Source organism: Apus apus, chromosome 25 (genome assembly GCF_020740795.1).
Source record: "Apus apus isolate bApuApu2 chromosome 25, bApuApu2.pri.cur, whole genome shotgun sequence".
Lineage (NCBI taxonomy): Eukaryota > Metazoa > Chordata > Aves > Apodiformes > Apodidae > Apus > Apus apus.
This window is the reverse complement of record NC_067306.1, coordinates 1,742,880-1,770,792: the sequence shown is the minus strand read 5'-3', so window position 1 is coordinate 1,770,792 and position 27,913 is coordinate 1,742,880. Positions and strand designations below refer to the sequence as shown.

General features: G+C 63.6%; 1 protein-coding gene across 1 annotated transcript; it reads left to right on the top strand.

Annotated features, from left to right (window-relative positions):
- The first annotated feature begins 10 nt into the window (after positions 1 to 10).
- Positions 11 to 27,913, top strand: ARHGAP23 (Rho GTPase activating protein 23). Its single transcript, XM_051640505.1, is given in 25 exon segments — positions 11 to 103; positions 11,648 to 11,827; positions 14,684 to 14,708; positions 15,522 to 15,614; positions 16,011 to 16,089; positions 16,259 to 16,313; positions 16,981 to 17,532; positions 17,534 to 18,401; positions 18,691 to 18,846; positions 18,939 to 19,050; positions 19,141 to 19,198; positions 19,345 to 19,482; positions 19,603 to 19,899; positions 21,278 to 21,339; positions 21,638 to 21,765; positions 21,935 to 22,053; positions 22,135 to 22,290; positions 22,735 to 22,813; positions 23,185 to 23,258; positions 23,380 to 23,469; positions 23,648 to 23,773; positions 23,917 to 23,958; positions 24,079 to 24,172; positions 25,670 to 25,701; positions 25,815 to 27,913. Coding segments are annotated over 25 exon segments (4,662 nt in total). The 5' UTR covers positions 11 to 52; the 3' UTR covers positions 26,811 to 27,913.

The window sequence follows — 27,913 nt, the reverse complement described above, 5'->3', positions numbered from 1 at the left end:
CAAGCTGAGCCGGGCCGAGCCGAGGCGAGCCGAGCTCGGCCGCCGCGCCCCAATGAATGGGATCGCCTTCTGCCTGGTCGGGATCCCGCCGCCCGCCTCTGCGGTGAGCGGCACTGGGGGGCACTGGGAGAGACTGGGAGTGCGGGGACTGGGAAATACTGGGAGTGCGCGGAGCAGGGAGCGCAGGAACTGGGAGTCTGGAGAGCGGGGAGTGGGGAAGCTGGGAGATAACTGGGAGTGCGGGGAACAGGGAATGGGGGAACTTGGAGATACTGGGAGTTCAGGGAGTGGGAGATACTGGGATTGAGGGGAGCAGGGACTGGGAGCACTGGTGGTGTGGGGCTGTGCACGGCGCTGAGGTCTGGCCGTGGGGCTGGGTGCTGGGCGGTGCCCGGGCACCCCAGGGATGGGACCGGGACTGGGGCAGAGCCGGTGCCCTGGGGCTGGGGGCAGCAGGGCTGGAGCGGGCTGGCTGCCCACGCAGAGCTGGGTGCCACGGGCAGTGGTGGCTGTGGTGGCTCTTTCCCAATGTCCAGCCAGGGTGGTGTCGTGGTGGGGCTGGTGCGTCTGGATCTGTCCGTGGGGCTGGAGGCGAGACCCTGGGGCTGGGCTTCCTCTTCTCCAGGACCAGACCCGCAAACGCCCACGTGGGTTTCCTCCGAAACTCCCGGCTGGGCTGTATCCATCCCTGCCAGCTCCATCCCTACCAGCTCTGGCACTGGGATGGCAGCAAAGTCCCCCCAGTGTGCACACAGCCCCTTGAGGTTGTGTCCTGCCCCTGCGTCTGGCTCTCCCTGGCTCTGAGCACCACTGACCCACACTGTGGATGCTCCTCCCATGCCATGGGCACTGGCAGTGCCAGACTGGAGGACGCTGGGGCAATTCCCATCTCTCCTGGGACCACTACAGTACCATGGAAGGCCAGCTTGGCCACCAGCTAAAACGTATTTCCTGCCTGTTTTGTGCCAAATCCCAGCAAAGGCACTGGGTGGGGATGGGGATGGCAGTGGGGGACACACCGGGCTGTGGTGTCGAACTGGCCCAACGCCTGCTAATGTGAGCAGAGGCTGCACGTCCTCACCCCAGAGCTGAATTCAGCCTCTGTTCCTCAGTTCCTGGTTATTTGAACTCGGCTTCCCTGGCCCGGCGATGGGGCTAATAACCAGCCTCAAAGGATTAATTGGGGTGTGCGAAATGGTTCAGATATGAGGAGTGCTGCTCGTGGCAGCGGCTGAGCATTAATCATGGTTTCTCTTCAGATTCCTCCCTGCTTACTCTGTCCCGCTGAGCACAGGCGTTCTTTTCAAGTTGGGGGGGATTGTTCAAGTCTCAAAATCTGCTCATCTGCCATGTATTGGGGTGAAATGTGCCCTCCTGGGGTACAGCACCTGGAGCCTGGGAGCTTTGTTCAGTGCCTGCCTCTGCCCCTCAGCTCGTTGGGTGACCTGGGGAGGGGGTTACTTAACCACCGTTGCCTCCCCCTGCCTGTCTGGAGAGGCCAGTGGTGAGAAAGGCCCTTTTTGCAATCTTCTGGTGAGGATTTTGTGCTGCCTAAGCAGAAATCTTGCCCGACAGCCGCCCCGGGGCTGCGTGGCGGGGGCTGTGCCCCACTGTCCCTAAGCCTTGGGCCAGCAGTGGCTGCCCTCATCCCCGCGTGGCTGCTGCCTCCGTCCCTGTTTACCAACGCTGCTTGGCAAATTGAGTTTCTTAATACCTCTTTTTTTTTTTTCCTTTCTTTTTTTTTTCTCTCCCCTTTCTTTCTCTCTGAACCATGAACTTGAAAGACAGGAAAAGCCTGTGCTCGGGGCTGCTGCCGCAATCCTGCCTTGCAAGCACGAAACCTGGCACCGGCGCCGGGCCGGGGCACGCAGCGTGGTGCTGTGCCAGGGTCCAGCTGGTGGCATCAGGGTTTTGGGAGCCACAGGTCCCTGTGGACACACCCAGGGCTCCGACCTCACCCCTGCTGTGGTTTTAACCTTGACGTGCATCATGTGCTGTGCTCAGTTGGGAGCTCTGGCACCGTCTCTGGTGCCGCGGGGGCTCTGCCTGGGTGCTGTGTCGTGTCCTGAACCCCCTGGTGCTGGCAGCTCTGCCTGGGTGCCACCAGCACCAGATGCCAAAGAGCCATGGCTGGGCCTTATTTGGGGCTCAGGGACCATGGTCTTCAGGGGTTTGATGTTGCAGATTTAGCAGGGGGGACGTGTGGTGACAGGTCTTGGTTAGGGATGGACCATGGGGGCTTTCTCGTGTGCCCCCCGCGGGGTGTGGGTGCTGCCGGGTGCTGTGTGACCCACTCCCAGGAATGCTCAGAGCTAGTGGACAGGACATCTGCCCAGTTCTTGCAGAGCCACTCGCTGGGAGAAAACATGGAGGGCTGGGGAGTTGTGCTGGGAAGGTGCCGAGCCCTGAGGATGGTTTTTTATTCTCATTAAAGGGCGAAAAAAAAGATTAGGTTTCAAGTCGGTGTCGTCCCATTAATAAACCAAGTTTGTCTTCAGCAGGCAGCAAGACCTGATTTAAAAAGGAATGGAGATAGATGACCTATTTTAAGCTCTCAAGTTGGAAAATATCGACCTGGCTGCCTCCGGGCCGTGAGGCTGGGCTGTGTGAGCTGAGCTGAGCTCTGCTGCCTGCTCCCCAAACCCGTCCAGCTTTCCAGGAGCCTGCCTGGCTTGGGATGCCCCAGGTTGCAAACCACGGTGGTTGCTTTAAACCAGCCGCCGACCTCCTGGCCACGTCCCAAACGTCTCCGGCTCTGGCTCGGAGCACCTGAAGTGACTGACTCCTTTTCCACGGCTGCTTATCCTCAGGATTTCATTAAGTCTTCCCTAATTGCCGTCACGGGCCGCGCCGAGGCGGCTGCGTGTCGCAAGAGCCCGTGGGTTTGGACTCTGCCATGCAGAGCCCTGGAGTCCCCAGTCCTGGAAGCAAGTTGATTTCCCAGGGTTGGAGGATGCTGGGATGGGGGGGGGGCTTGATCCAGGTTGGGAAAATGGGAGCGGGGAGTTGGAAAGCAAGGTTGGAGCTGAGGGAAAGGAGGTGGAAACCCCTGTGTCAAGGGTCATCGCAAAGCAGTTGGAATGAATTGTAGAATCATGGAATGCCCAGTTGGAGACACCTCGGGGGTCAGCTGGTCCAGCCTTTCTAGGTAGGAGCCACCTAGGTAGCACTTCTAGACAGGGACCACCAGCAGCACCCACAGACCTGTCACCATGCACCCAGGGGTGCCCACAGAAGCCGTGATCCCTCCCCTCACCATCCACCCCGATGGCAACAGTGGGTCCCTTGATGGGGCCGAGCGCGTGGGGCAGCCCTGGGGCGGGTGGGATGGAGCCTGGTGGCTCTGGGGGGACAATCGTGCCATTGTGGCACATAGTGGGCTCTTTTTCTGCTGTGCGAGGCGGGGGGCCGGGCTGTGGTGTCAGGGCAAAGTGTGGTCCCTGCCGGGGCTGGCAGTGACTGGTGTGGCACTGGCAGTTGGGACACTGATGTCCCCGAGTGAGAGGCCAGTGGTGAGGCCAGGGAGGTGATGGAAGGGGGGACAGGCTGCTCGTTTGCCTTATGGATGTGTGTGGGCTGTGGAAAAATGTTGGGCTGTTCCTAATCTCAGGAAACTGCATTGGTTCTGGAGCTGCAGCGGGGTGGGAGGTGCTGTGGGAGCATGGCTGTCCCCAAAGCCACGTCCCCAAAGCTGCCTCCTGTCCTCACGGTGGCCAGAGGGAGGCTCAGGACCCGACTTGTCTCTTTATTTTCACCCAAAAGGCTGCAGGATTTGGCACTTCTCCCTGTGCATCCTCCAGCTCTGAGCATCACCCATCCCTGCGCTCCTTCCCCAGCCCTCAGCCTGGCCCTTGTCCGCAGGCAGCACCCCAGGGAGGTGCAGGGGGGTCCCCGACATGTGAGGCCATGGTCCCTCACCCCAGCTCTCTGGCCTTGAGCTGGGCAGAGGCTGGAAGGAGGCAGCAGCCTCCCCCTGGCCTCCCCGGGTAGGATTTCCCGCCGTGGAGGAGCGGGAGCAGAGCGCAAGGTGCCTCTCGGAGCCGCCGGAGGAAATGGCTCATTGTTACCCTGCTGAAAAAAAAATAGAGACCCAAAAAATTGCAATAATGAGGCCAGCTTCTATTTGAGGGTTTCCATGGGAAAAACAGGAAACAGAATCCTGTTACTTTTCTAGGGCTTGCTGCCGATAACGCTGTTTTTAGGACGGGGCAGAGGATGAGGAGGAGGAGCTGGGGATGAAGGCAGCCCTGGCAGTGAGCACTCTTGGTCCCACATCCTTGAGGGAGATAAAACCCGTCGGTGTGACTCTGGCTCCGTGTTTCCCAGCCCCTCTGGCATGGAGGCCGATGAGCACATCCCCACTGGCTCTGGTGTGTGTCCCCAGCCCTTGTCCCCACCTTGGAGCCACTTTTCCTGCTGGCACCGTGTGTTAAGGATGAGCTGCGTGGGCTGGGGACCTGTGGGGCAGGGGGCACGGGGCGGGTTGGCCCAGGGGAGGTGCCCCATGGTCACACAGGGCTGTGAGTGGAGGTGGCACAGCTGTCAGTGGGGACAGTCCTGCCCCAGGAGCTCGACTGGGGTTGCCAAGAGTGATGGGGACCAGCACAGGCAGAGCCATGTGGCCAGAGTGCCCCAGCAGACACCAGGGCTGGCAGCCTGGCGAGGAGACAGCAGGAAAGGGGATGAGGCTTTTCCTGCTGTATTCCCAAATTTCTCTCCGTGTGGCAAAAGCCCCACGGAGCCAGAGCTGGTGTCCCTGGCGTGGAGGCTGCCAGAAGGGAGCTTGGTTTGGTCACGATGGAGCCAGGAGGGATCCGACAGGGCTGTGAGGGAGAATCTGTCAAGATAAGTTGGCGTTGGGCAGGAACAAGGCGATTTCCTTCCCACGTTAACACCCAACCCGGAGCGGGAGGAATGTCAGGGTCGGTTTGCGGCTCCTCTTGGGCACTGAGCTCAGTGTCACCCCCCCATCCTGTCTGCTCCGGGATGGGGATGTGGGTGGGGGTCCCCAGCACGTGGCTCTGGTGTGGGGTGGGGTTTGGCAGTGAGTTAAGCCGTGCCCTTGGCAGTGCCCGTGGGTGCTGCCAGCCCCTTGTCTCCCGTGGGACCCCCGTCCTGTGCCATCCCCAGGACTGGCTGTGGGGATGGGGAGCCCTCTGCTTGAGCTGTGGGTCCTGGTGGTTGTCTCTGGTTCCCCTGTGGTGTCTGTGGGGTTTGCCCAGGCACGACAGTGCTATGAGAGGCTGGGTGGGTGCCTGGGTACTGGATGGGTGCCTGGGTGCTGCCGACAGCCGGGCGGTTGTGCGGTTGGTAGGAAAAGAGGAGACTCTTGGGCATCTTAGTGGACACTCAGAGCAAACCCTGCCAGCATCGCCCCTCCTGGCAGCTGAGAGCCACCCCTGGAGGTTCCTGCCCTCCTTATGGTTGGTGCATCCGTCCAGTTAAGTCCCTGCCTCAGCTGGGATGTGGTGCAGGGGCTGCCCACAGCCCTGGGGAGGGGTTTGGGAGGTGCCCGGGAGATTTCTCCTCCCAGAGCTGCTGCTCCCATCTGGGGGCACCCCAGGGGGCACGCGTCGGCCGTGTGCAAGCAAGCGAGTGAGCACACCCCCAAATCCCTGCTGAGCTGCAAAGCTCCTCAGCCTTGGTTTGGGTTAAAGAGATTTAAAATGCTTTCTCCTGCAGTAATCCCAGAGGCTGGGGCACAGCCAGGTGGGCTGAGCCCAGCACTGTCACCTGGGTGCTGTCCCCCTTCCTCCTATCACCGTGTCCCCAGGCCAGGTCCCTGGGTTGGGTGCTGGAGGATCCCTGCTTTGCCCCGGGGTGCAAGGGAACAGGCAGCCCCTGCCTTCAGGGAGTGTCAGTCTCTGCTCCTTTTGGGGATGCTGCCTCCCTAAATGTAGCTGGAACTGGCTGGGACTGAGGGCTGTGGGTGGGACTCCCGTTCCCCCACCCCTGCAGGTGGGAGCAGGCAGCGGCTTTGCCTTATTAGGGCTGGAAATCAGTTATTGTCTCAACATGGCTTTCTCCTCCCTGAAAATCCTATTAAAACCTCATTTTTCTGACCCTAATCTCAGCTCGCCGTTCCAGAGGGATTAGTGTTTGTCCCCCCGGGCCCTGAGCGCTGCTGGAGAAACCTCCTTCCCGCTCGGGAAGTGGTGCTGGAGGAGGGAGGTTGAGGCTGATCCTGACACGCTGTGGTGGTGGCAGGACGGGCAGCTGCCAGTCCCTCCATCCTCTCCTGGTCCAAAGGGTGACGTTATCCTCGCTGTGTGCCAGGGGTGGTGATGGCTGCACTGGCAGGAGCCCAGGGCTGCAGCTGGAGGAGCCAGGAGGATGGTGGGGGGTGTCACCCCTCATCCAGGACCCCTGGGTGTCAGCTGGAGGTGTCACCGTGGGTCCAGGGTGGGTCTCACCCCCCATCCAGGACCCCTGGGTGTCACCTGGGGGTGACAGCAGTGTCCAAGCAGGGTGTGAGAGCAGCAGCCGTGGGGCAGGGAGGTGACAGCGGTGCAAAATCCAGAGCCCCCCCCCCGCTGTGGTGAAAGCAGAGGGCCGGGTCAGCGCTGCCTCTGCAGGGCTCACCCCGTGCCTCAGTTTCCCTCAGGCGTGGCTGGGGGTGCGGGCAGGGTGGCAGTGCCAGCAGAGGGCCCTGCAGCCCTCCGGAGGGTGGGTGGGTGGGCGCAGATCCCCACGCCTGCGCCGTGCGGTGCGTGTCGGGCCCGCGCCGCCGTCCCCCTTGCTCCTGTTTGGCCGCGTCTTCAGGACACTCCTGTGCAAAACACAAGCGGTTTGGAAGGTGTCCAGGCGCGCTCGCATTCCTCGGGGTGGAATCTGCCCCCGCCAGCGCCGCTTGACCTTTCCCGCTTTAGCTTGCGGGAACAATCCAGGGGCCCGTCCTTCCCTTGACACCCCTTTGGGAGCTGGAGACCCCCTTCTCCAGCAGCCCCCCCCGCCCCCAGCCCCCTGTGCATGATGTTGTTGGGAAAGGCGTGAGTGGAGGTGGCAGGATCAGACCTGGTGTTGGGTTTGGACCCGGTGGCAGGTTCAGACCCGCCATCCCCAGAGCAGCTGGTGCTGCTCCCGCTGCCCCAGGACCCCCGGCAGGAGCTCCCCCTGCCCTGGGCAGGCTGCTCTTTCCCCCCCATTTCGGCTGGAAAGTGAAGCCCCCCGGGCGCTGCTCACACCAACAGCTGCGGCAGCCCCGGCTCTGCTTGCTGGGACACGCCAGCAGCTCTGCCTGTCTAGGGGTGACCCCCAGGGTGGGTCCCATGGGAGACCCCCGGCACACACACTGGGTGACTGCAGGGTGACCCAAGGAGGAAGGTCAGGGATTTGGATCCCACTTTTCCCCGTTGCAGTTTCTCCCAGGGGTGCCAGCGTAGAGGCCCTGGGATGGTGTCATGGGGTGTGCAGCCAGGTCCCTGGGGACATGACTGCCACCAAACCAACTGAGCCACCCCTTGGCTGGGCATCTTGGCCAGGGTAGATGCTTGGGGACATGCTGAATGCTGAAGCACTGCTTGGGGGCTGTGTGGCGTGACACTCTGGGGACTGTCCCCTCGCTGCCATCCAGTGCCCGCCCGGCTGGTGGGTGCGGGAAGCGGGTTCTTGGTATTGGGGGCTGGTCCCGCTCTGGTGGGGTGGCAGGGAGCAGAGGAGAGGAGGGGGCTGCGGGGTGCCGGGCCCGCAGGCTGTGGCTGCAATCCCAGCAATGCCTGGCATTTCCCTGGCGTGGCCACACATGCCTCTCTCAGGCCTCCAGCACGGCAGGAATGCAGCGCGGGACCCCCTTGTGCGGGGATGGGGACGGGCAGGGCAGGGGGACGCTGCCCACCCACAGCCCCTGCCTGGGTTGGGTGTCTGTGGGCTCACCAAGGTGCTGCTGGTTTCCTTGCTGCTCCCATGTTTTGGTCGTTGTGGAGAGTGGCTCAGGGGGCACGAAGGGGGTATGGGGCGGGCTGGGGAAGGGTGATTTGTCCCTCTGGAGCAGTGGAACCCCCAGACGCCAGTGACAAGGGCAGTTTGCTGTCCCTGCCTGGAGAGCCAGGGCTGGTGACTCTGTGCCCAGCGGGCAACAGGGACCCGCCGTGCCCACAGCCCTGGCCATGTCCCAAAATGGGAGACGGGGCTGGGGGATGCTTTTGGTTCAGCTCTTGGTGGGAAGTGTCCTTGGAGCCACCACCCTTTGCCACAGGCACTGAGCAGGGGGTCAGGGGGCTGTGTTGGTCCCCTGAGCGGTTGTGTCAGTCAGGGGGGGCTGTGTTGGTCCCTGGGGGGCTGCACCAGCAGAACTTGAGGCTGGTACGTGTCCCCACTGCGTGGTCCCTTTTGGGTGCTGGGGACAGAGAGGGGGCCAGGGCAGTCTCAGAGACCCTCCTGGGTCCCCCCTTGCAGAGTCCCACGGTGGCTCATCTGACCCAGCAAAGGTGACACTTGTGGCACCCCCAGGCTGTCCCCCTCCCTGTCCCCAGCATCGCCCAGTGCCCTGTAGAGAGCGAGTGGAGGAAGGAAGGAAGGGGCCGGGAGGAGGGAGAGGAGGAAGCGGGGAGGGTGGGATGCTGCCCGGGGTGATGGAGGAAGAAGGGGGTGGATTAGGAAGGGAAAAAAAAATTAAAAAAAATAAAAGAAAAGGAAAAAAAGAAAGAAAAAAGGGAAAGTCCGGACAAAGTGACACGGCAGGCGGGGGGTGGCTCGGGGCGGGGGGCTGGGCACGCTGATCCCTGCCAGCAGCTGAGCCCCGGCTCGCCAGCCCAGCCGGGGCGTGTGGCCGCCCACCCGCCGTCCGTCCCACCCTCCATCCATCCCACCCTCCGTCCGTCCGTCCCACCCTCCGTCCATCCCACCCTCCATCCATCCCACCCCCGTCCGTCCGTCCCCCGGTGCTGGTTGCGGCCGGTGTCGCCGGTCGCGCCGGGGCCGTGTCCCTCGCAGGGAGTGTGCAGGTCGCCCGAGCCATGCCAGGCGGCCCGGCCGTCCCTCCGCCGCCCCCCGCCGCCGCCCCCCACCCCCGCGCTGCCCACCTCGGGGGGCAAAGGCAGTGAAGGAGCCGGCGAGCCCATGGCCGTGCCGGGCGCCGGCTGAGCCAGCCCTGCCCGCCGAAGCCAGAGCCGCACCGCGGCCCCATGGTGGAGGAAAGCACGGGCGGAGGGCAGCGGGGGTCCCGGCGGGTACTGCGGGGTCCCCCCCGCCTCCCGGCAGCCCCCAGCCCCGTGGCGGTGGTGAGGAAGGGGCTGTGGAGCGTGGAGAGAGCCGGCAAGGGCTGGCGCTTGGAGCGAGCCGTCGGGGTGGACTGCAGCGCCCCCGAGCCCCGCTGCATCTGGCTGAGCAGCCTGTACCGACACGTCGCTGGCCCGGACCAACGCTGGGCCCCCCGGCCCGGCCACGCACCCCCCCGCACCGAGAAATGCCACCGGGTGAGAGCGGCGTGCTGGGGATGCCGGGTGTCACGTTTTGTTTGGGGGTGGGGGGGGGGGGATGAGGATGCTTTGCAGGGGCTGGGGAGGTTCTCTCGGTGCGGGGTGGCCGGGGGGGTTGGGGATGCGGTTGTGTTTGTCTCCCAGGTTGTGGATTTGTCCCAGGTTGTGGATTTCTCTGGTTTGAGCAGATCTCAGTGTTCCCTTTGGCTGTGGGGCCGTTTCCCACCTCAGCAGGGCAGTGCCAGGGCTGTGGCAGCTCTGGAGCACCAGCGTGTCCCCCCTTCGTCCCCTCTTGCTCTGGAGGAAGGGCTGGGGGTTGGGGTCCAGGCTATGGAGGACAAATGGCTGAGGGGACAGATCAGGTGTCAGCCTCACTGCTGGGGGTTGTGGGGGATGTCCCAAGCCTGAAACTGGGGGCTTTGTAGCCAAAAAAAACCTCCACGTTGGGGTGTGTGAAGAGGGGAAACTGAGGCACGGTTTGCCCACTGATGGGTACACAACAACTGGGGACGTGTCCCTGTGTCACAGGCACGCCGGCATGCCCGTGACACAGGGACACGTCCCCATATCCCTGCGGGTCAGTGTCTCCACCAATCCTACCCTCTCCGAGGCTTGCCTGTGTCGGTTAAAATCAGCAGGACACATTCAGCTGTCAGCTTAAAAATAATCCAGCGAGCCGGAGGCCGACACAATGGAGGGCGCAGATGGGGACAGGCACGGTGCCGGGATGCTCCTGGCCCCAGGGTGAAAGGATGGGGGTCCCCAGGGGAGTGTGGGGCCATCTGGTGATGGGGTCAGTGGTTGGGGTGTGAGCAGGGAGGGTTTGGGGACTTGTGGGGGAGGTTTGCCCACCCCTGTTTGGGGTTAATAATGGGGAGTTTGGGCTCTCCTGTGCTTGTGTTTGGAGCATCGTGGTTCTCTTGGTGGTTTTGGGGTACCTGTGGTGTCCCTCAGCCCCCCAAACCCTTGTACCCCTCAGGTGTGTGATGGAGCAGGTCCATGGGTGCCATGCAAGGGTGATGCCTTGTGGACCCTCGCCACAGGGGAACCTGTCCCCACGGGGATGGGACCCCCATCCCCACCTGCAGCCAGGCCCTGTGTGGATGCGCCAGCACGGGGGGTGCAGCCCCACTCCCCACGTGAGCCACCATCAGATTGTCCCCACCGGCAGCAGAAAGGGCCCACTCAGCACAGGAGCAGACAAAGGCTTTTTGTGCCTCGTCCCTTTGTGCCTCCCTCTCTCCATCCACTGCTGCAACCCAGACGGCGCCTGAATTTTAACACCCTCACCCTGGGATGGGCTGACTCGGGCTACTGCAGGGGGAAGGAGGTGGCACTTGGGCAGGACCCTCGTGGGTCCCATCTCACCTTGCCTGACCCTGCCCCCTCCCAAGTTGTGGTTTTCTCCCAGGCTGTGGATTTCTCTGGTTTTAGCAGAGCTTGACGCTCCCTTTGGCTGCAGAGCTGCTTCCACCTCAGGGCTGGTGGATGAGCAGCCAGATGTGCAGCCACGCAGAACAGTGACCTCCTCTTCTCAACCTGAGCTTTCTGCCTCCACCACAGCTGTGCTAAACCCTCCCAAAGGTGTCAGGACTCCTGCTGTCTCTCCAAGCTCCCTGTCTGGCTGCCAGGCAAGATGCCCACGGCTGCTCCAGCTCTGCCATCGCCCCCATTCCCCCTCCTGACACTGGCACCAGGGGCTGGGAGATGGAGCCACGTCCCCCTTGGCCCCATCTGCTGCTCCAGGCAGTGTCCCTTTGCCAGAGCCCGACGTGGTGCCAGGTCCCTGCCCCAGCTCGGGAAGCATCACTCATCCAGCCACCTCCCAGGCGGCTCTTTCCGGCTTGCCCGAGGTTATTACTGCGGTGTCATCAGAATGGGACCGTTTGTCCCTGACTCCCCCATCTGCCCCCATCTCTGCCTCGCTGGCTCCTGTTTCCCCAGGCACAGCTCATTTCCCCCCCTTTATTTCTTTTTAATTTCCTTTCCATGTGTCCTCTTCCAAAAGGTCTCATGCGAGGAGGCCCCGGGGGGGATGCTGGTGGGGTGGACTTTGAGGGCTGGAATTTCTTCCAGGAGCAGGAGGAGGGTTCTGAGGAGTGGAGCAGCTTTTGGGGCAGATCTCAGCCCCCAGCACGGGGCCTTGAGGGGGCTGTTGGCGGGCGGGGGGGTTGACTGCCTACAGTCCCCCTCCTGAGAAGTGACATCTTCTTCCTCCTCCTCCCTTACAGCCAACACCAGGCCGGAGAGATGGGGCGTCCCCAAACGCCAACACGGCCCAGGGGGGACCCTTCCCCTGGGTGGGCCCGAAGACGGTCGTGCTGCGGAAGAGCCCACAGGGGGGGTTCGGCTTCACCCTCCGCCACTTCATCGTCTACCCCCCCGAGTCAGCCGTGCACTCCCCCTCCAAGGTAGGGCTGGGATCTTGGGGGGGTGCTGGGCTGGGGATGGGTCGTGGGGACCCCCAGGGCTCTGAAGTGCCATGGTTGGATGCAGGATGCTTGGGGGGGGGGTGCTGGTCTGGACCATCTGTCATCTGCCTTCTTGGGGTGCACCCACCCATGGGTGGCCCAGGGATGGAGGAGCAGTGTCTCTGGAGACATCCCAGAGCCCTGCAGCAGGGGACATGGCTGTCCCTGGGAATGGAGGGAATCCCATGGCTCCAGCATTCCCAGGAATGGCAGGAAAAGGCAACTCAGAGCTCCCAAGGCTGGGGGAGGCTCAGGGCAGCAGGACACGGCTCCAGCTGAAGTGAATCACATGTGGCCACCACGAAGCTGGGCCTGGGAGTGCGTGGTTCATAGAATCACGGAACCATTGAGGATGGAAAAGACCTCTGCGATCATCAAATCCAACTGTCAGCCCAACACAACCAAGCCCATGTCCCCAAGTGCCACCTTTTTGGAACACCTCCAGGGATTCAGAGGATGCTGTTTGAACCCTTCGTTGTAACCCTCCTCATCTGACCAGCTTCAACTTGTCCTGGCAGATCTGGGCCTCACAGATCCAGCTGCCCCATGGCTCTGGCTGCCCCACAGATCCAGCTGCCCCATGGCTCTGGCTGCCCCATGGCTCAGCAGTTGCTGCCTACTCCCTGCAGGCAGGGAACTGTGGTGGGAAGTGAGTCACAGGGTGGGGAGACTCGCTCGCTGGAGTCCCCACTCAGCATCCTCCGTCACAGCACTTTTCCCAGGCTCCTGATCCTGCTTTCCCAAATCCTTCCTGCCTGCTCTTTCCTGTCCGCACCAGGAACGTGGACCTGACCAGTCTCCAGCAGCATGACTGTGCAAAGGAGATTTCGTCATGGGGATGGCCCGAAGCTGCTCCAAAACAATGTACTCACTTCCACCTCTGCCCCATCCTCCCAAAACATCCTCCAAGATGGGCTGGATCATCATCAGTGTGACCAGCAGGATGTGGGGGAGATTCTCCCCCTCTGCTCCATTCTGATGAGACCGCCTGCAGTGATGGGTCCAGTTTGGGGTCCCCAATACAAAAAGGACATGGAGCTGTTGGAGAGGATCCAGAGGAGGCCACGGAGATGATGGGAGGGCTGGAGCAGCTCTGCTCTGGAGACAGGCTGGGAGAGTTGGGATGTTCAGCCTGGAGAAGAGAAGGCTCCAGGGAGACCTTAGAGCACCTTCCAGTGCCTGAAGGGGCTCCAGGAAAGCTGGGGAGGGGCTTGGGACAAGGGCAGGGAGGGATGGGATGAGGGGGAACTGTTCCAAGCTGGAAGAGGGGAGATCTAGATGAGGTATTTGGATGAAATTCCCCGGGTTGCCCAGGGAAACTGTGGCTGCCCCAGCCCTGGCAGTGTTGAAGGGCAGGTTGGATGGGGCTTGGAGCAGCCTGGGCTGGTGGGAGGTGTCCCTGCCCATGCAGGGGGTTGGATCTAGATGAGCTTTAAGGTCCCTTCCCACCCAAACCAGTCTGGGATTCTCTAAGAACAAGGGACTGATCCTGCCCCGTGGTGCTGGGCACTGAGGCTGAGGAGCACGGGGTTCGGCGTGGGAAGGAACCGGCTCAGCGCCGGGAGGTGGGGATGCTCCTGGAAAGGGGCTGGGAATAGCTCCCGGCACCCGTTGGCGGCGCAGCCGGCGGGGCAGGGCGCGGCAGGGCGGGCTCGGCACCCGCGGGCGCCGGCGGGCGGCCAGGTCCGGGGGCTGAGTTTCGGTGGGGTTGAGTCAGCAGGGAGGGAGAAGCCAGAGCTGCCTTCGCCGCACCCAGCCTGGGCCCCAGCTCCGGAGTGGGGCTGCCCCGGGGGTCGGGAAGGGCAGGGGGAAGGGTGAGGTTGTGCCCCCAGGGGACCTCGGTGGCCCCACGCTCTTGTTGTGGCACCGTGGCAGCCACTTGGCACCTGGACAATGGTGCTGGGACCACAGGGTGTGGCTTTTCCATCCCACCACGCGATGGACACCATGGAGAGGTGCCTCCAACCATCTCCTCCTCCTCCTCACCAGGAATGTCCCCCCCGTCATACTGGATGGAAACCAGTCCCTTCCCAGCCTCCTGGAGGGACCTGCCCGCCCTCCCTGGGGACATCAGGGCTGTGTCTCTGCTGCCCTGCACCAGCTGGGCCTGGGGAGGGAGCTGTGTCTGGTGAAACCTCTTGGCTGGAGCCAAGGTTGTGCCCCCCGCCCCAAGGACATGGCAGGATCTGGTACTAGTAGAGTGAGAAATTCCCTTCCCAGTGCCTTAGTCCCTCTATGGGGCAGCCTGGGATGCAGCTGGCTCCATGGCAGGGCTGGGGGCTTGGTTGCATGGGTGCAGTCCCACATGGGTGCCAGCACCCTGCGCTTCACCCCAGCTTGAGCAACCCCCAGGCAGGGGAATCCCTACAGGAGGACATGAGGGACAAGGGTAGGAGCCCATGGACACATATCCTACCCGTGGGACAGAGCTGCATGGCTCCCAGGGCTGTCACCTGCCTGTGGAAGGGGCAGGGGGGACAGGTCTTTTCTGCCACCCCCTGCAGCACCTGCCATAGCCCGCCCCAAGTAGCGGGAAGCTGCAGACGTGTCCCCCCCTTGCAGGACACGCTCCCCCCGCCGAATCATTGCAGGGCTAAATATAGTCCCCTTGGCAGACGGTGCCCCTCTGGGGACAGCGGTGCAAAGCTGTCCCCTTCTCGGGGGTCCCTGTCTCCAGGACCCTCTGCCCATGTGCTGCATTGGCGTGGGTGCCAGTGGGCACTTCTGTGCCTTCCCAGGACCCCACTGCAGGGGCTTGGGTTCTCCCAAATAAGTGTTTTTCCTTTCTCTTGGCAGGAGGAGGAGAACGGGAACCGACCAGGTGAGCACCCATGACCCACCGTGGGGACCCCCCATGCAGGGGGACGTTACCACCCAGATTGGGGGGCACAGGGTTCCGGGAGAGGTGCAGCTGTCACAGGTCATAGCAGGTGGTGTGGCCAGGGGGCACAGTCCCCTGTCTCTGCTGGCTTGCAGAAAGGTTGCAGTGCTTTGTTGGCAGCTCGGTGGCACTTGCCATGGCGGACGGACTCAGTGTCCCCAAAGCCCTTGGGAGGTTTGCTGGACCTTGTGCCCAAGGGGTTCTGGAGGGGCTGTGGTGTGGCCAGCACCGGTCCCGGCGGGCAGCTCGGTGGAGCACGGGGTGTTTGGGGACAGGGTCCTGTCGTGCTCCTGGAGGCTGGCGGTGACATGAGCGAATGCGAAGGTGTCAGCAGGGATCGGCGCTGGCGCGGTGACGGGGCCGCGCTCCCCGGGGAGCTGGTGCGGGCAGCAGTGCCCAGACCTGGCACCCAGTGCCTGCTGGGGGGGACACCTGCCTCGTGCCAGGTGGTCCCTGGGGAGGGGTCGTCATCCGTGTCCCTCCTCCATCCTCCACTGCCACCCCAGCCTGCCCACCCGCTGGTTTCTCACAGCGTTTCTGCTCTTGCCGTGTGACCATGGTGTGGCTGGGGGAGATGGGGGCTGGGGGGGGGGGCTGCCCGAGCCGGGGCTTTACCTGTGCCCCCCAGGTCCTGGGTGCAGGCAGAGCTGTCACGTGTGGTCCTGGGGAGGTGAGGAGGGTGCTGCCAGTTCTTGCCGTGGGACGGGCCTGGCTGTGCTGGCGGGTCCCTGACGCTGTGTCCCTGGGGAGCAGGTCCCCCCCGGAGCCGCCTGGAGCCCATGGACACCATCTTTGTGAAGAACGTGCGGGAGGACGGGCCAGCACACCAGGCTGGGCTGCGCACGGGTGAGCAGGGACACACGGGGCTGGGGTGGCTCCAGGATGCTCACGGGATGTGTGTGATGCTCTCCCTCTGCTGGGGACTTTCTTGTTTCTTTTGCTCCTTCTCTCACATTCCTTCTCTTTTTTCCTCCCCTTCCCTCTGCTCCCTGGCACTGGGCGGGGGGGCTCAGCTCTCTCACCCCTGAGCTGGGTTGCCTAGAGCAGCATTGGTGTCCCCATGGGCTCTGGAGTCCCCAAGGCTGCCCTTGCCACAGGGTACCTGGCTCTGCCCCTTCCAAAAGCCCTGGCCACTTTCAGACCCTGCTGTGAGCCACCCATGGGTCACCAGCAGCACCACCAAGTGCCACCACCTCCCCAGTGACTTGAGTGACACCATCTTCCCCTGCCCTGGCTTTGCAGGGGACCGGCTGGTCAAGGTGAATGGGGAGAGCATCATTGGGAAAACCTACTCACAGGTCATCGCGCTGATCCAGAACAGGTGAGACCCCATCCCCTTGCTGCAAGGGACCAGGGACAGGCGTGCTGTGACCATCCCTTGGGGACAGGGACATTTGTTCTTTTGTGGGGACAGCATGAGATTGGCCTCCCTGGGAGCAGGTGGGGACTGACCCCTGCCACCCTGACCCCTCTGTCCCTTGTCCCCGCAGTGATGATGTGCTGGAGCTCTCCATCATGCCCAAGGACGAGGACATCCTCCAGCTGGTGAGTTTGCCCTGTGGGTGTCAGGAACTAGGTTCCCCACTGTGGCTTTTCCAGGCTGTTTGTCCCACCAAACCTCATCTGTCCCTGCCCATGCTCCTCCTGTGCCTTGGGTGGGGATGGCCAAGTGTCCCTATCTTGCTGGGGACATTTGGGGACAGTTAGGGACAAGCCCCTGCCAGCATCCTTGGAGCAGCAGTGGGTCTGGAAGTAGAGGTACCAGGACGAGGGACATCCCCCCTGATTTTTTTAGGAGGAGACCCTTAGGCATAGCTGGAGTGTGGGGGATCTAAGAGCCCTGCCAAGGGCCTTGGGAATCCCCAGTCTGTTCCTGTCCTGGGCTTTCAGGATCCCTCGGGTGTGAAGATGGAGGTGCCTGTGAAAAGTGAGAAGGGAGAGCCAGGCTGGGCAGGCCGGGGTATTTTAGGAAGGAGGGGAGGGGGGGCAGCCGAGTGCTGCGGGGCAGAGGGAGGAGCAGAGAGGCTGGGAGCAGCAGCATCGCTCACTGCTGGGGGGGTCCTGTGGGAAAGTGGGACCAGGGCGGGGGGAATCTACAGCCACCCCTGCCCAGCCCGCCCCGATGGGAGGATTTGCTTGTGGGTTGGGGCATCCCTGTGGGATGGGGGGCTGCCCCGGCACCCCCCACTCTGACCCCCTCATCCTCCCGCAGGCGTATTCGCAGGACGCCTACCTGAAGGGCAACGAGCCGTACTCGGGGGGGGCACAGAGCATCCCCGAGCCCCCTCCCATCTGCTACCCACGGAAGACCTACCCCTTCCAGGCGCGGGGTGCTGACCCCCCCCCCAGGCCAGCTGCCGGACCCCTGTGCCCCCCGCCCCGCTGCCGTGGGCCCCTCATCCCCCCTCATCCCGGCCACGCTCGCTGGCACCCGGAGCGAGACCGGCAGCCCTGCGCACCGCCCCGACGAGCCGCAGCCCGGGGGTCCCCCCCCGCGGCCCCCCACCGCACCCCACGGGCCCCCCGGCTCCTTCTCCCGCACCAGCTGCCCCAGCAACATCTCATCCTCTCTGCCCGACCGATATGGGGTCCCACCCACCGCTCCCTCCTCCTACGGGGTCCCCAAGCACCTTTCAGAGCACCGGACTCGCTGCAGCTTCAAGGAGGGTGTCGGGGGGCTACCACGGTCTGGGCGCCCCCCCCGGGAAGCCCCAGGCAGGCAGGAGTGCCAGCAGGCCCTGACCCGCTGGTTCTGCAGCCAGGAGCCGCGGCGCAGCGCCTCGGAGGAGCGCCGGCACGCCATGCCGCCCCGACACCGCAGCGCGTCCCACGACCGGCTCGGGGGCTCAGCCGCAGCCCCCCGGGGCTGGCCCCACAGCGTCTCGCACGACACCTTGCTGCAGCCCTCCCGGGAGGGCTGGACCCCCCGCGCCCACTCCGACCACTACCTGGGCAGGTACGGCCGCTCCATGGAGGCTCTGGAGCCCAGCGCCCTGCTCTCCCCTCGCCTCGACCGCTCTGCGTGGCCACCCGAGAGGCTCTGCCGGGCCACTGTCCCTGCTGCCGGGCAGCCCATCCCGCACGGATCCTTCGCACCTTCCTCCTCCTCCTCACGGGAACCGGTGCCAGTGCAGAAACACCCGTCTCAGCCCAACCTGCAGAGCGTGGATGATTCGGGCTACATCGGCTACCGGAGCTACAGCCCGTCCTTCCAGCGCCGCACCGGGTTGCTGCACGCCCTCTCCTTCCGCGACCCGGCTTTCGGGGGCCTGCCCACCTTCAGCATCTCACAGCGGTCAGACAGGGTGGTCCCTGCTGTCCTCCCACCCACCGGTCCCCCACCAGTCCCCACTGCACCCAGGGAGCAGCGGCCGGAGAGCAGCCGAGTGCCGGAGCAGCCGGAGGAGCGGAGGGAAGAGGTGGTTTTGCGGCAGAAGCCCCCCACGGGCCGCAAGGTGCCCGTCCCGCTGCGGCAGATGAACTTTGTGTTCCCTGAGGGGGTGAAGGAGACGGACATTTGTGACCCCCCCGTGGCCGGGGGCAGAGGGGAGAGGCCGGTGGCTGAGCGGCAAGGCCGGCACGTGGCTCCCTTGGCGGCCCCTGAGGACTCCCTGGCATCCATCCCCTTCATCGGTGAGTCAGGGTGGGGGGGTCGCTGCCTTCAAGAGAGGGTTTAGCGGGTCCTGTACCAGAGAGGGCACATATTTGGGGGAAAGGGGGGACAGGACATGTGGCACGATTTCAGAGCATCTGTCCGTGGCTGGTGTGGGGACAGTGAGGTGTTGTGCCCACAGCACCCGCTTGCTGGGGGTGGCACCTGAAAACACACCACCTACCAGAAGTACTGAGGGGTCTCAGCACTAACTTCCCACCCCCCATCCTGCCCTGACCCCTCCCACAACACTGCCCACCCCTCTCGTAGATGAACCCACCAGCCCCAGCATCGACCTGAAGGCCAAACATGTCCCTGCCTCCTCGGTGGTCTCCAGCGCCATGAACTCGGCGCCTGCAGTTGCCACCAGCCCCTCCTCTCCCACCTTCGCCTTCGCCCTGAGCCGACACTACTCCCAGGACTGCAGTAAGTGCTGGGGGGCTCTGGGTGGGATCTGGAGCTCTGCCCTGTGCCTGCTGGGCTGAGCAGCATGTGCTTTACCCTTCTCCCCCTGGCAGGCAGCATCAAGGCTGGCCGGCGATCGTCCTACCTCCTGGCCATCACCACCGAGCGCTCCAAGTCCTGTGACGATGGTCTGAATGCATTTCGGGATGAGGGGAAGATCCTAAGGTAGGGCTGGACCCCCCTCCCTGTCCCACCACCACTCAGCTCCACAATCCCCTCCTGCCATCCCACTCACGGGGGCTGCTCTCCCCCCAGGAGGATGCCCAGCCGGGTCCCCAGCCTCCGCATGCTGAGGAGCTTCTTCACTGATGGGGTGAGTGTTGGGTGACAGCAAGGGTTGGGGGTTCTGGGGTGCCCCCCACATGGGTTCCTCGATGGGATGGTAGCCTGGAGTTGCTCTGCTTGGTCGGGACACTGACGACATCATCCCAACTGTGCCCTCTGGTCCCCCCTCCACAGTCTCTGGACAGTCTTGGCACGTCTGAAGATGCCCGCTCCAAAAGACACTCAACCTCCGACCTCTCGGACGTCCCGTTCAGCGCCGTGAGGAAGGAGGGCTGGCTCCACTGCAAGCAGATCCTCACCAAAAAGGGGAAGGTAGGTGGGTGCCACCACCCCACCCAGCCCAGCCGGCAGTGCCGGGGGAGGAGGGGGAACTCTCCCCCTCCACCATCAACCCTTGGGGTCCCTGCCCCATCTCTCCCCTTCCCCCCGCAGAAGGTCGGTGGAGGCATCCGGCAGTGGAAGCGCGTCTTCGCCGCGCTGCGCACCCACTCGCTCTACCTGGGCAAGGACAGGCGGGAGGCGGTGACCTGCGCCCCGGCCCCAGGTGAGGAGGAGCCGATCAGCATCCGAGCGTGCCTGGTGGACATCTCCTACAGCGAGACCAAGAGGAAGCACGTCTTCCGCCTGACGACCGCTGACTTCTGTGAATATCTCTTTCAGGCAGAGGATCGGGAAGACATGCTGGCCTGGATCAAAGTCATCAGGGAGAACAGCAAGGCCGAGGGCGAGGTGAGAGCCACATGGGGCTCCCGGCTGCCTCTGGCTCTCCCGGCACTAACCGCCTCGGCTCTCTCCGGCTCTTTGCCTTGTGCTGCTTCCCCAGGCCAGTGTGGGGCTCGCTGGTCTCATGCCATGCTCCGTGGCCATGGCAGGGCTTGTCGATGTTGTGCTGTGCTCTGTGGCCGACTGGTTTGAGGCTCACCAGTCGTGTGTTGTGCTCCGTGGCTGGCCAGTTTGGGGATGTCAGTCCCATGCTGTGCTCCATGGCCAGCGTGGGGCTTGTTGATGTTGTGCTGTGCTCTGTGGCCAGCTGGTTTGAGGCTCGCCAACCGTGTGCTGTGCTCCATGGTGGGCCAGTTTGGGGCTTGTCAGTCCCATGCTGTGCTCCGTGGTCTGTGTGGGTCTCACCGGTCCCGTGCTGTGCTCCCAGGGGTGCACAGGGGTTCATGGTGTCCAAGTAGATGCAGCTCCACCAGCCTCGGCTGGGCAGGGTGTGCTGGGATGCTCAGTGGAGGTGCTGTGGTTCTCCCTGTGCCTCAGCGGTGCTTCCAGGCGGGGTTGGTGCCGGATCTGCCGGCGGCGTTTGGTTGTGTGTTGGGAGAGGAGCACGCACAGCTCTGCCGTGGTGTCTTGTGTCTCTGCTGGTGGAGAGAGGTTTGGCAAGGAGGTCCCTGCCTGCACAGGGCTGGCGCTGGGTCGGGGCTGAGCTGTGGTCTGTGCAATGAGTTGCTCAGGTCTGAGATGGGGAGAGAGGCTCCCTGGGGGCTGTGGACTCCACCAGAGGATCTGCGGGGCTGGATGTGCCGGTGCTGGGCTGGCCGTGGGTTTTGTGCCCACGGAGCTGGGATGGCTTCATTTGGTTGCAGTGTTGGTGCCGGGGTCAGGGTAGGCTCCGGCCCTGGAGGGTGCGTTGAGCATGGAGTGGTCTCTGGTTCTCTGCGACACGGTCCCGCTCCGGAGGGTGCAGAGGGCTCGACAGGTCCGAAAGCACCAGCACAGGGAAGGTGCTGCCGGGTTGGAGTGTCTGGGCACCTGCCAGTGCTGTGGTGCTGTCGGGCAGGGACGGGTGCGTGTCTTTGGATGCTGCGTGGTGCAGCGGGTGTGCCTGGTGCTGGCAGATGGAGGTGTGAATGGTGCTGCGGGATGTGCCAGTCCCTGAGTCTCTCTGGCCATCCTGGACCCTGCCTGTCACCCTGGACGCCACGTGCTGCCCCGCGCCGGAGATGGCAGTGGGACAGTGGTGGGTTGGGGGCAGCAGGGACCTGGTTCTGCCCTCGCCTGGCCCTGCCCAGCCCCGCACAGTACCTGGCAGAGCTTGGACTTGCCCAGGGCTCTGGTGGATGTGCTGCTCAAGCTCTCCCTTCCCCTCTTCTTTCTGCCCCCCCAGGACCCCGGTTTTGCCAGCCAAGCACTTATCAGCAAGAAGTTAAATGACTACCGGAAAGTGAGGTATGGACCGGGGGGCGGTGGGCACCGAGCCCCCCCAGTGCTTCCTGCACTTCAGTTTTAAAGTGATGGAGCAAAGGCTGTGCCCAGGGTACCAGCAGGCTCCAGTTCAGCCAAACTGGCACTGAGCAAAGGGTTAAAGTGGCTCCGTGCTCCCCAGGGTCCCTGGTGTGGAGTGCAGCCCCGTGGGCATGGGCAGGATGCCAGGCAGCCTGGGGGAGATGCCATCATTTTCTGGGAGGTTTTATGCCAGGCTGGTGCCCCCCGCTGTGCCCACCTGAGCCCCCTGCTCTCCCTGCAGCCCCGCAGGTGCCAAGCCTGACTCCTCACCCAAGGGCACTCGTGGGCTGGGGATCAGAGCCGAGTTCCTGAAGCAGACGGGAACCAGTGTGCCCCGGTCCCCCAGGCAGGATGCGGCCGTCACGAAAGGTAGGACCCACTCCTGGGGTGTGGGGCACAAACCAGGGGGCTTTGCAAAGATGGGGGGGTGAGTCTCACCCCAGAGCTGCCATTGTGCTTGTCCCTATAGGGCAGCAGGGACCCTCTTTACATTTGTCCCAGCTCATTAGCAAATGATCCTGTGGGTTTTGCTCCCCAGATGAGAGCGGCTCCCAAAAAGCCCCGTGGGGCATCAACATCATGAAGAAGAACAAGAAATCTGTCCCAAGGGCCTTTGGTGTGAGGTTGGAGGACTGCCAGCCTGCCCCGGACAACAAGGTAGAGGCGTGCTGGTGGTGCCAGCCCTTGTGGACCCCATACAGCCCTGGCACCTCAGTCACCCCCTCCCTGTCCCCACAGAATGTCCCCCTGATCGTGGAAGCTTGCTGCAGGGTGGTGGAGGACCGAGGGCTGGAGTACATGGGCATCTACCGCGTGCCCGGGAACAACGCGGTGGTGTCCAGCCTGCAGGAACAGCTCAACAAGGGAGCCACCGAGATCAACCTGCAAGATGAGGTGAGGGCAGGGCAGACATGTCCTGGGAGGCACTTTGTGGCTGTTGTCCTGGTCCAGGACTCTGTCACCATCCCTGTCGCCATCATTAAGGTTGTAGGGTGGATGGTTGAACTTGGTGATCTTGAAAGTCTTTTCCAACCTCGATGATTCTGTGGTTCTATGGTTATCCCTGTCTCCATCATCATCCCTATTTCCATCTCCGTGATCTTCCTTGGAGTGGCAGGGCCGCCTAGTGGTCGGTGGCCGCAGCGTAGGTGGCAGCTCGGGGGCACATTTGTCCCCTGTCATCTCACCACATTGCTGCAGTGGCACAGGCCTTTCCTCACAGCCAGGGCTGGTGTCCCCTTCGGTGCTGGTGGCCTGGCTTGAGGACTTTCTCCTGCTGGCACCTGGGTTTGCCTGGTGTGGTCCCTCTGAGCAGGCTCTCCTCTCCTCTCCCCGCAGCGGTGGCAGGACCTGAACGTCATCAGCAGTTTGTTGAAATCCTTCTTCCGAAAGCTGCCCGAGCCCCTCTTCACCGATGGTGAGTCCCTGTGCTTGCTGGGTCCCCAGGGTGGCCACAGGTGACCCCTGTGCCAGTGACCCTGTGCTGATGACTTGATGTGCTGACCAGCAGCCCCAGAGCCTGTCCCACCCGTCCCTGTCTTGGGGACAGGTCCCCATATCCTGTGACAGAACAGGCCAGCACCCACCCAAGGCTCTGTAGACCCCCTCCTCGCTGAGTCCCCTGGTCCAACCCTTGTCCTTGTCCTTCCTTGTCCATCTGTGCCCCATCCCAGTGGGACCCCACCAGCCCCCAGCATCTCTGGCTGGTGCATCCAGGGGTCCCTGGCCCTGGGGGGTGCCCTCTCTCCTCTGCCCACCTCTGACTCTCCCCCCATGTCCTGCTTTCAGACAAGTACAACGACTTTATTGAGGCCAACCGGATAGAAGATGCCAGCGAGAGGATGAGGACGCTGCGGAAGCTGGTAGGGAGATGGGGCAGGGGTTGGGGTGGGGGGCACTGCCCTGGAGCCCCCCTGGGAGCTGGGGGAGGTGGGAAGGATGAGTAGGGGGGGAGCAGGGAGCTGACCTGGTGTCTCTCTGCAGATCCGGGACCTGCCAGGTCACTACTATGAGACACTCAAGTTCCTGGTGGGTCACCTGAAGACCATTGCTGACCACTCGGAGAAGAACAAGGTACTGTTGCCCACCCTGGGCCAGGCAGGCTCTCCTGGACCCCTGCCCCACCTCGAGCTCCCCCTGGCTTGGGCTGAGCCACATCTCGTGGTGGGCTGGGAAGGGAGATGGTGCCTGATGGAGCAGCGACTGCTGCAGGGTGGCCTTGGGTGGCCACTAACCCCAACTCTGGCTGCAGATGGAGCCCCGCAACCTGGCCCTGGTGTTCGGCCCCACGCTGGTGCGCACGTCCGAGGACAACATGACAGACATGGTGACACACATGCCCGACCGCTACAAGATCGTGGAGACCCTGATCCAGCACGTAAGTGGCATTGAGGGGCAGGTGGGCAGTGGTGTGGCTTGGGGGGGCCTGATCTGCACCCCAGGGGATAGTGCTCCTTAATCACCCCGAGGTCCTGTTGCTCCTTGCCAGTCCCTAACCCCTCTCCTGTGTCCCCCCCACAGTCAGACTGGTTCTTCAGTGACAAGGAAGACAAGGGTGAGAAGGTGAGTCCCATCCCCCACCCCGGGGGGTCTTGCTATGGGGCAGGGGGGGGCGCAGAGCCCCAGTGGGGAGCCGGGGGGCTGTTGGCAGCTGCCTGACTTCTGCATCCTTTCCCCTGGCAGACCCCCGTGGATGAGAAGGAGGTGCAGTCAGTGCCCAACATCGAGTACCTGCTCCCCAACATCGGCAGGACCACGGCACCCGGTGATGCTGCAGGTGAGGAGCTGTGTCTGCGCCACCGGCCCCCCCAGACCTGGCACCCAGGGACCCCAGCGAGTCTCTCCAGCTGCTCCATCCCCCCATGCTCCCACCACCACGGGCAGCCAGCCGCGCTCGCCGTGGCAAACCTGCGTGTGCTGGAGCGGGATGTCCCAGCTCCCTCCTCACTGGAAAGGGGAGATATCCTCCCTGGGGTGCCAGCAGAGCCCACTCCCCGCCCTTTTCTGTCACCCTTCTCTCTGGTGGCTCGTGTCCCTCTGAAAACCCCTCCAGCCATGGCAGCCTATGGGACCCCTGCCCAGACCCACTGCCCCACGCCAGCCCCTGCTGCCAACCCGGAGATCGGGAGACTTGGGTGTTCGACTGATTTCTTACATTCTTTCCTTGAACTTCTCTGTGCTGTCCTCTTCCTCCTCCTCCTTCTCCTCCTCCTCCTCTTCCTCCTCCAGCGGACCTCCTCGAGAGCTAGAGCGGGTACAGTGTTATCCTGGGTGCATTGCTCACGCACTAACTCCTCCGGGCGACCACGAGAGAGCGGGAGCAGGGGGGTGGCGGCGGGAGGGGAGGGGACCCTGTCCTGCCCAGCCACTGGACCCAGGGTTCCCCAGGATCACAAGAGGTGGCCGAGCCCCTGGGGTGCCCCAAATCCTTTAACCCTGCCTCTCCTGCATCATTGGCGTCATTGCCTGGGGCAGCGCTGGGACTGCTGGTGGCATCCCCTGGCAGGGATGGGTGCCAGGTGTCCCAGGACTGGTACACCCAAACACTGGGGGATGGGGGTCCCGATGTCCCAGGGAGGGTCAGCACCCCCTTTCTGCCTCCCCCTCTCTCGTCGTCAGCAGCTGCTAACCCCATCCTGGGGCACACGGGGTGGGTGAGGGTGTCTGTCGTCTTGTCCTTCACACCACGGTGGCAGGGCCAGTGCTGCCTGTCACCCCCGTGTCCCTACCTGTCCCCTAACCCCCCAGGTAGCCAGGACAACCCCATGGCCTGTCCCAGCCCACTCTGGCACAGCCCATCCCAGACCCCACTCTGAGGCTGGATGTGTTAAGCCAGCTAGCTCCCTGTGTCCCCTCTGGGTGACGGTGGCAGCACCACGCCCAGCCCCAGTCCCATCTGTGCCCCGTGGCCATGAGAGGGTTGGGGTCCTGCTGCTGGGGTCCTGGCTGCATTTCCTGTCTGTGTGTGCCTGCGTGTCCCCCCGCCTTGTCCCCACTTCTCATCCTGGGGCTCTGCAGTGGGTGAGCAGTCCCAGGGACTCCTGTGCACCACCGGAGTCCCTCCCCAGCCTCCCAGCATCTCCTGCACACAAACCCATCCAGCTCTGGTGTCCCTGCCAGGGGACAGCCAGTCCTATGGCCCTGGCATGTCCCCAACCCTCTTTGGGGGAACGGAGCAGCACCCCCCAGCTCTACCCACTGAAGCCCCCTCCCCGGGATGTGCCCACCCCTGGGGGCCTGACTAACCCCCCCCTCTCTCTGCTCTGCTTTACAGGCTCGACCCGCAGCGGCTCCGCCAAACCGAAGGTACGAGGGTGCCGGGCTGGGGGTTGGTGGGGAGGGGACATGATAGTTGGGACACGGAGCCTGTCCCTAACCCTGGCACAACCATCCCTCACCCGGGGTCCCTGTGTCCCCAGGGCACGTGGCCATCACGGAAGGCACCGCCGCGCCGGGAGCTCCTCGCCATCCCCTTCGTCTCGGCCGCCGCCTGCAAGAGGAAGAAGAAGAGAGAGGCCGAGGGCATCGGGAGCAGCACCGATGATGACACGGAGCGCAGGGACACCCCGGGCCGGGAGCAGGAGGACAAGGGGTCTGCGCCCAGCCTGCCAGCACCTGGCCAAGCGCCCCGCGGCACGGCGGCCCCCAGCCCGGCCGGGATGGAGCAGGAGAGTTCCCTGGAGGCTGGGGGTGCTGGGTCCGACCCGGCGCCGGACGCCCGCTCCATCGTGTCGGGCTATTCCACCCTGTCCACCATGGACCGCAGCCTGTGCTCCGAGGTACCGTCGGTGGCCGGGAGCCGCGGGGAGGAGGCGGATGATGAGCGCAGCGAGCTCAGCCACATGGAGACGGACACGGAGAGCCGGGAGGGCACCCGGCCCCGGCCAGGGCAGGCAGACGGGGGGACAGGGGACAAGGGACCCCCCGGCCGCCCCTCCTTCAACTCCCACCGCCTGATCCAATGCGACACCTTGGCCCGCAGGAAGCTGGGGAGGCCCCGACTGGCCAGCGAGACCCTCGGGGATGAGCAGGGCTGGGTCCCCTCCGGGAGACCCTCACTGCGGGAGCAGCTCCGGCAACGCCTGCGCACCTCGACCGACGACATGGGGGTCCGTCTGCGCCGGGCCCACTCCCCGGAGACCCGCCGCAAGAAGAGCGGCTGGCGCCGGCACACGGTGGTGGTGCCCGGTGGCCTCAAGGACCTCAACTTCAACGAGTGGAAGGAGCCGCCGGGGCTGGAGGTGCCCAGGGGACCCTGTCGGGACAAGGACTCGGGGCTCAGCAGCCTGGAATCCACCAAAGCCCGGCCCCCCGCGCCCACCACGGCACAGCCCGGCACCGCTGGTGAGGGACCAGGCACCAAGAGCCCCCCAGGCAGCCCTCCGGCCCCCCTGCGCTTCCCCCAGTGTCTCTGACCCCCCAAACCCACCCCCCCTGCCCCCAGCCATGTTTAATTTAAGGACTCGGCTTCGTTCTTGTATTTAATTGTGCTCTTGTCAAGCTGCTGTTATTTAAGGAGTCTGCGTAGGTGGGACAAAGCCACCTTGTCCCTTTTGGCTTTGGAGGGGCCCGTGGTGGTCCCGTGGGGCAGTCTGGCCCCATGCCATGATCCCCCGGCCCCCGGGCAGTGCCAGGAGGGTTTTGGGGGGGCTAATGGGGACTGTCCCCAGGCCGGGTGGGGGTGGTGGCCCTGCTGTCCCCAGCCGTGGTGATGTGAAGTGCGGGCGCTTCCCAGGATGCTGCGGCTGACCCCCCCTCCCCAGAGACCCACCCCACACCTTGGGGAGCTCGGTGCTGTCACCCTGTGCTCTGTGTCAGGGTGCTACAGAACCAGGGTGACCCTCGAGGTGAGGGACAGGATCCCCACGGGCTGGGTCTTTGCGTGGGAGTGGGTGTGACAAGAGGGGCATCGTGGGGTGGGGGACATGCTGCCATCGGCCACCAGTGGTTTGGGACAGCATGTGTGGCATGGACTGACACAGCCCCCTCCCCAGCCCCGCTCCCCTTCCCACCCCCCCAGGGCCAGAAGCACTTTAGGCTGGGGGTGCACTTCAGGTGCTGGGGAGTTGGGGACATGGCTTGGGGGGACACACACAGGGACCCCCAGCCTCACATGTGTCACCAGGTCGGGCAGCCACTGCCGGGGGGTGTCAAGTCATGTCATTGTTTCTCCTTGTGGTTCTCATACGTTATGCAAATATTTGCTGTAAAGTTGTTTTGTTTTCTTTATTCTTTTTCTTTGTAAATATTGTCTCTGACCGTGTAACATACAACAAAGGATTTATAAGGATTTTTTAAGAAGTTTTGCTCAGCTGAGGGGCCAGCCCTGACCAGGGGATGTGCTGGACCAGTGGTGACTTTTTAAACCCTCCTGCATGTGCTTCCCTCCCCACCCCAGCCCCCTCCCAGTGTGTTGTACGAGTCGGTGCAGAGCCGGAATATGCAAAACTGCAAAAAAAAACCCCAACCAACCCCCCCAGCTTCAGCCACCCCCCCAGTCCTGGTCTATATATTGGAA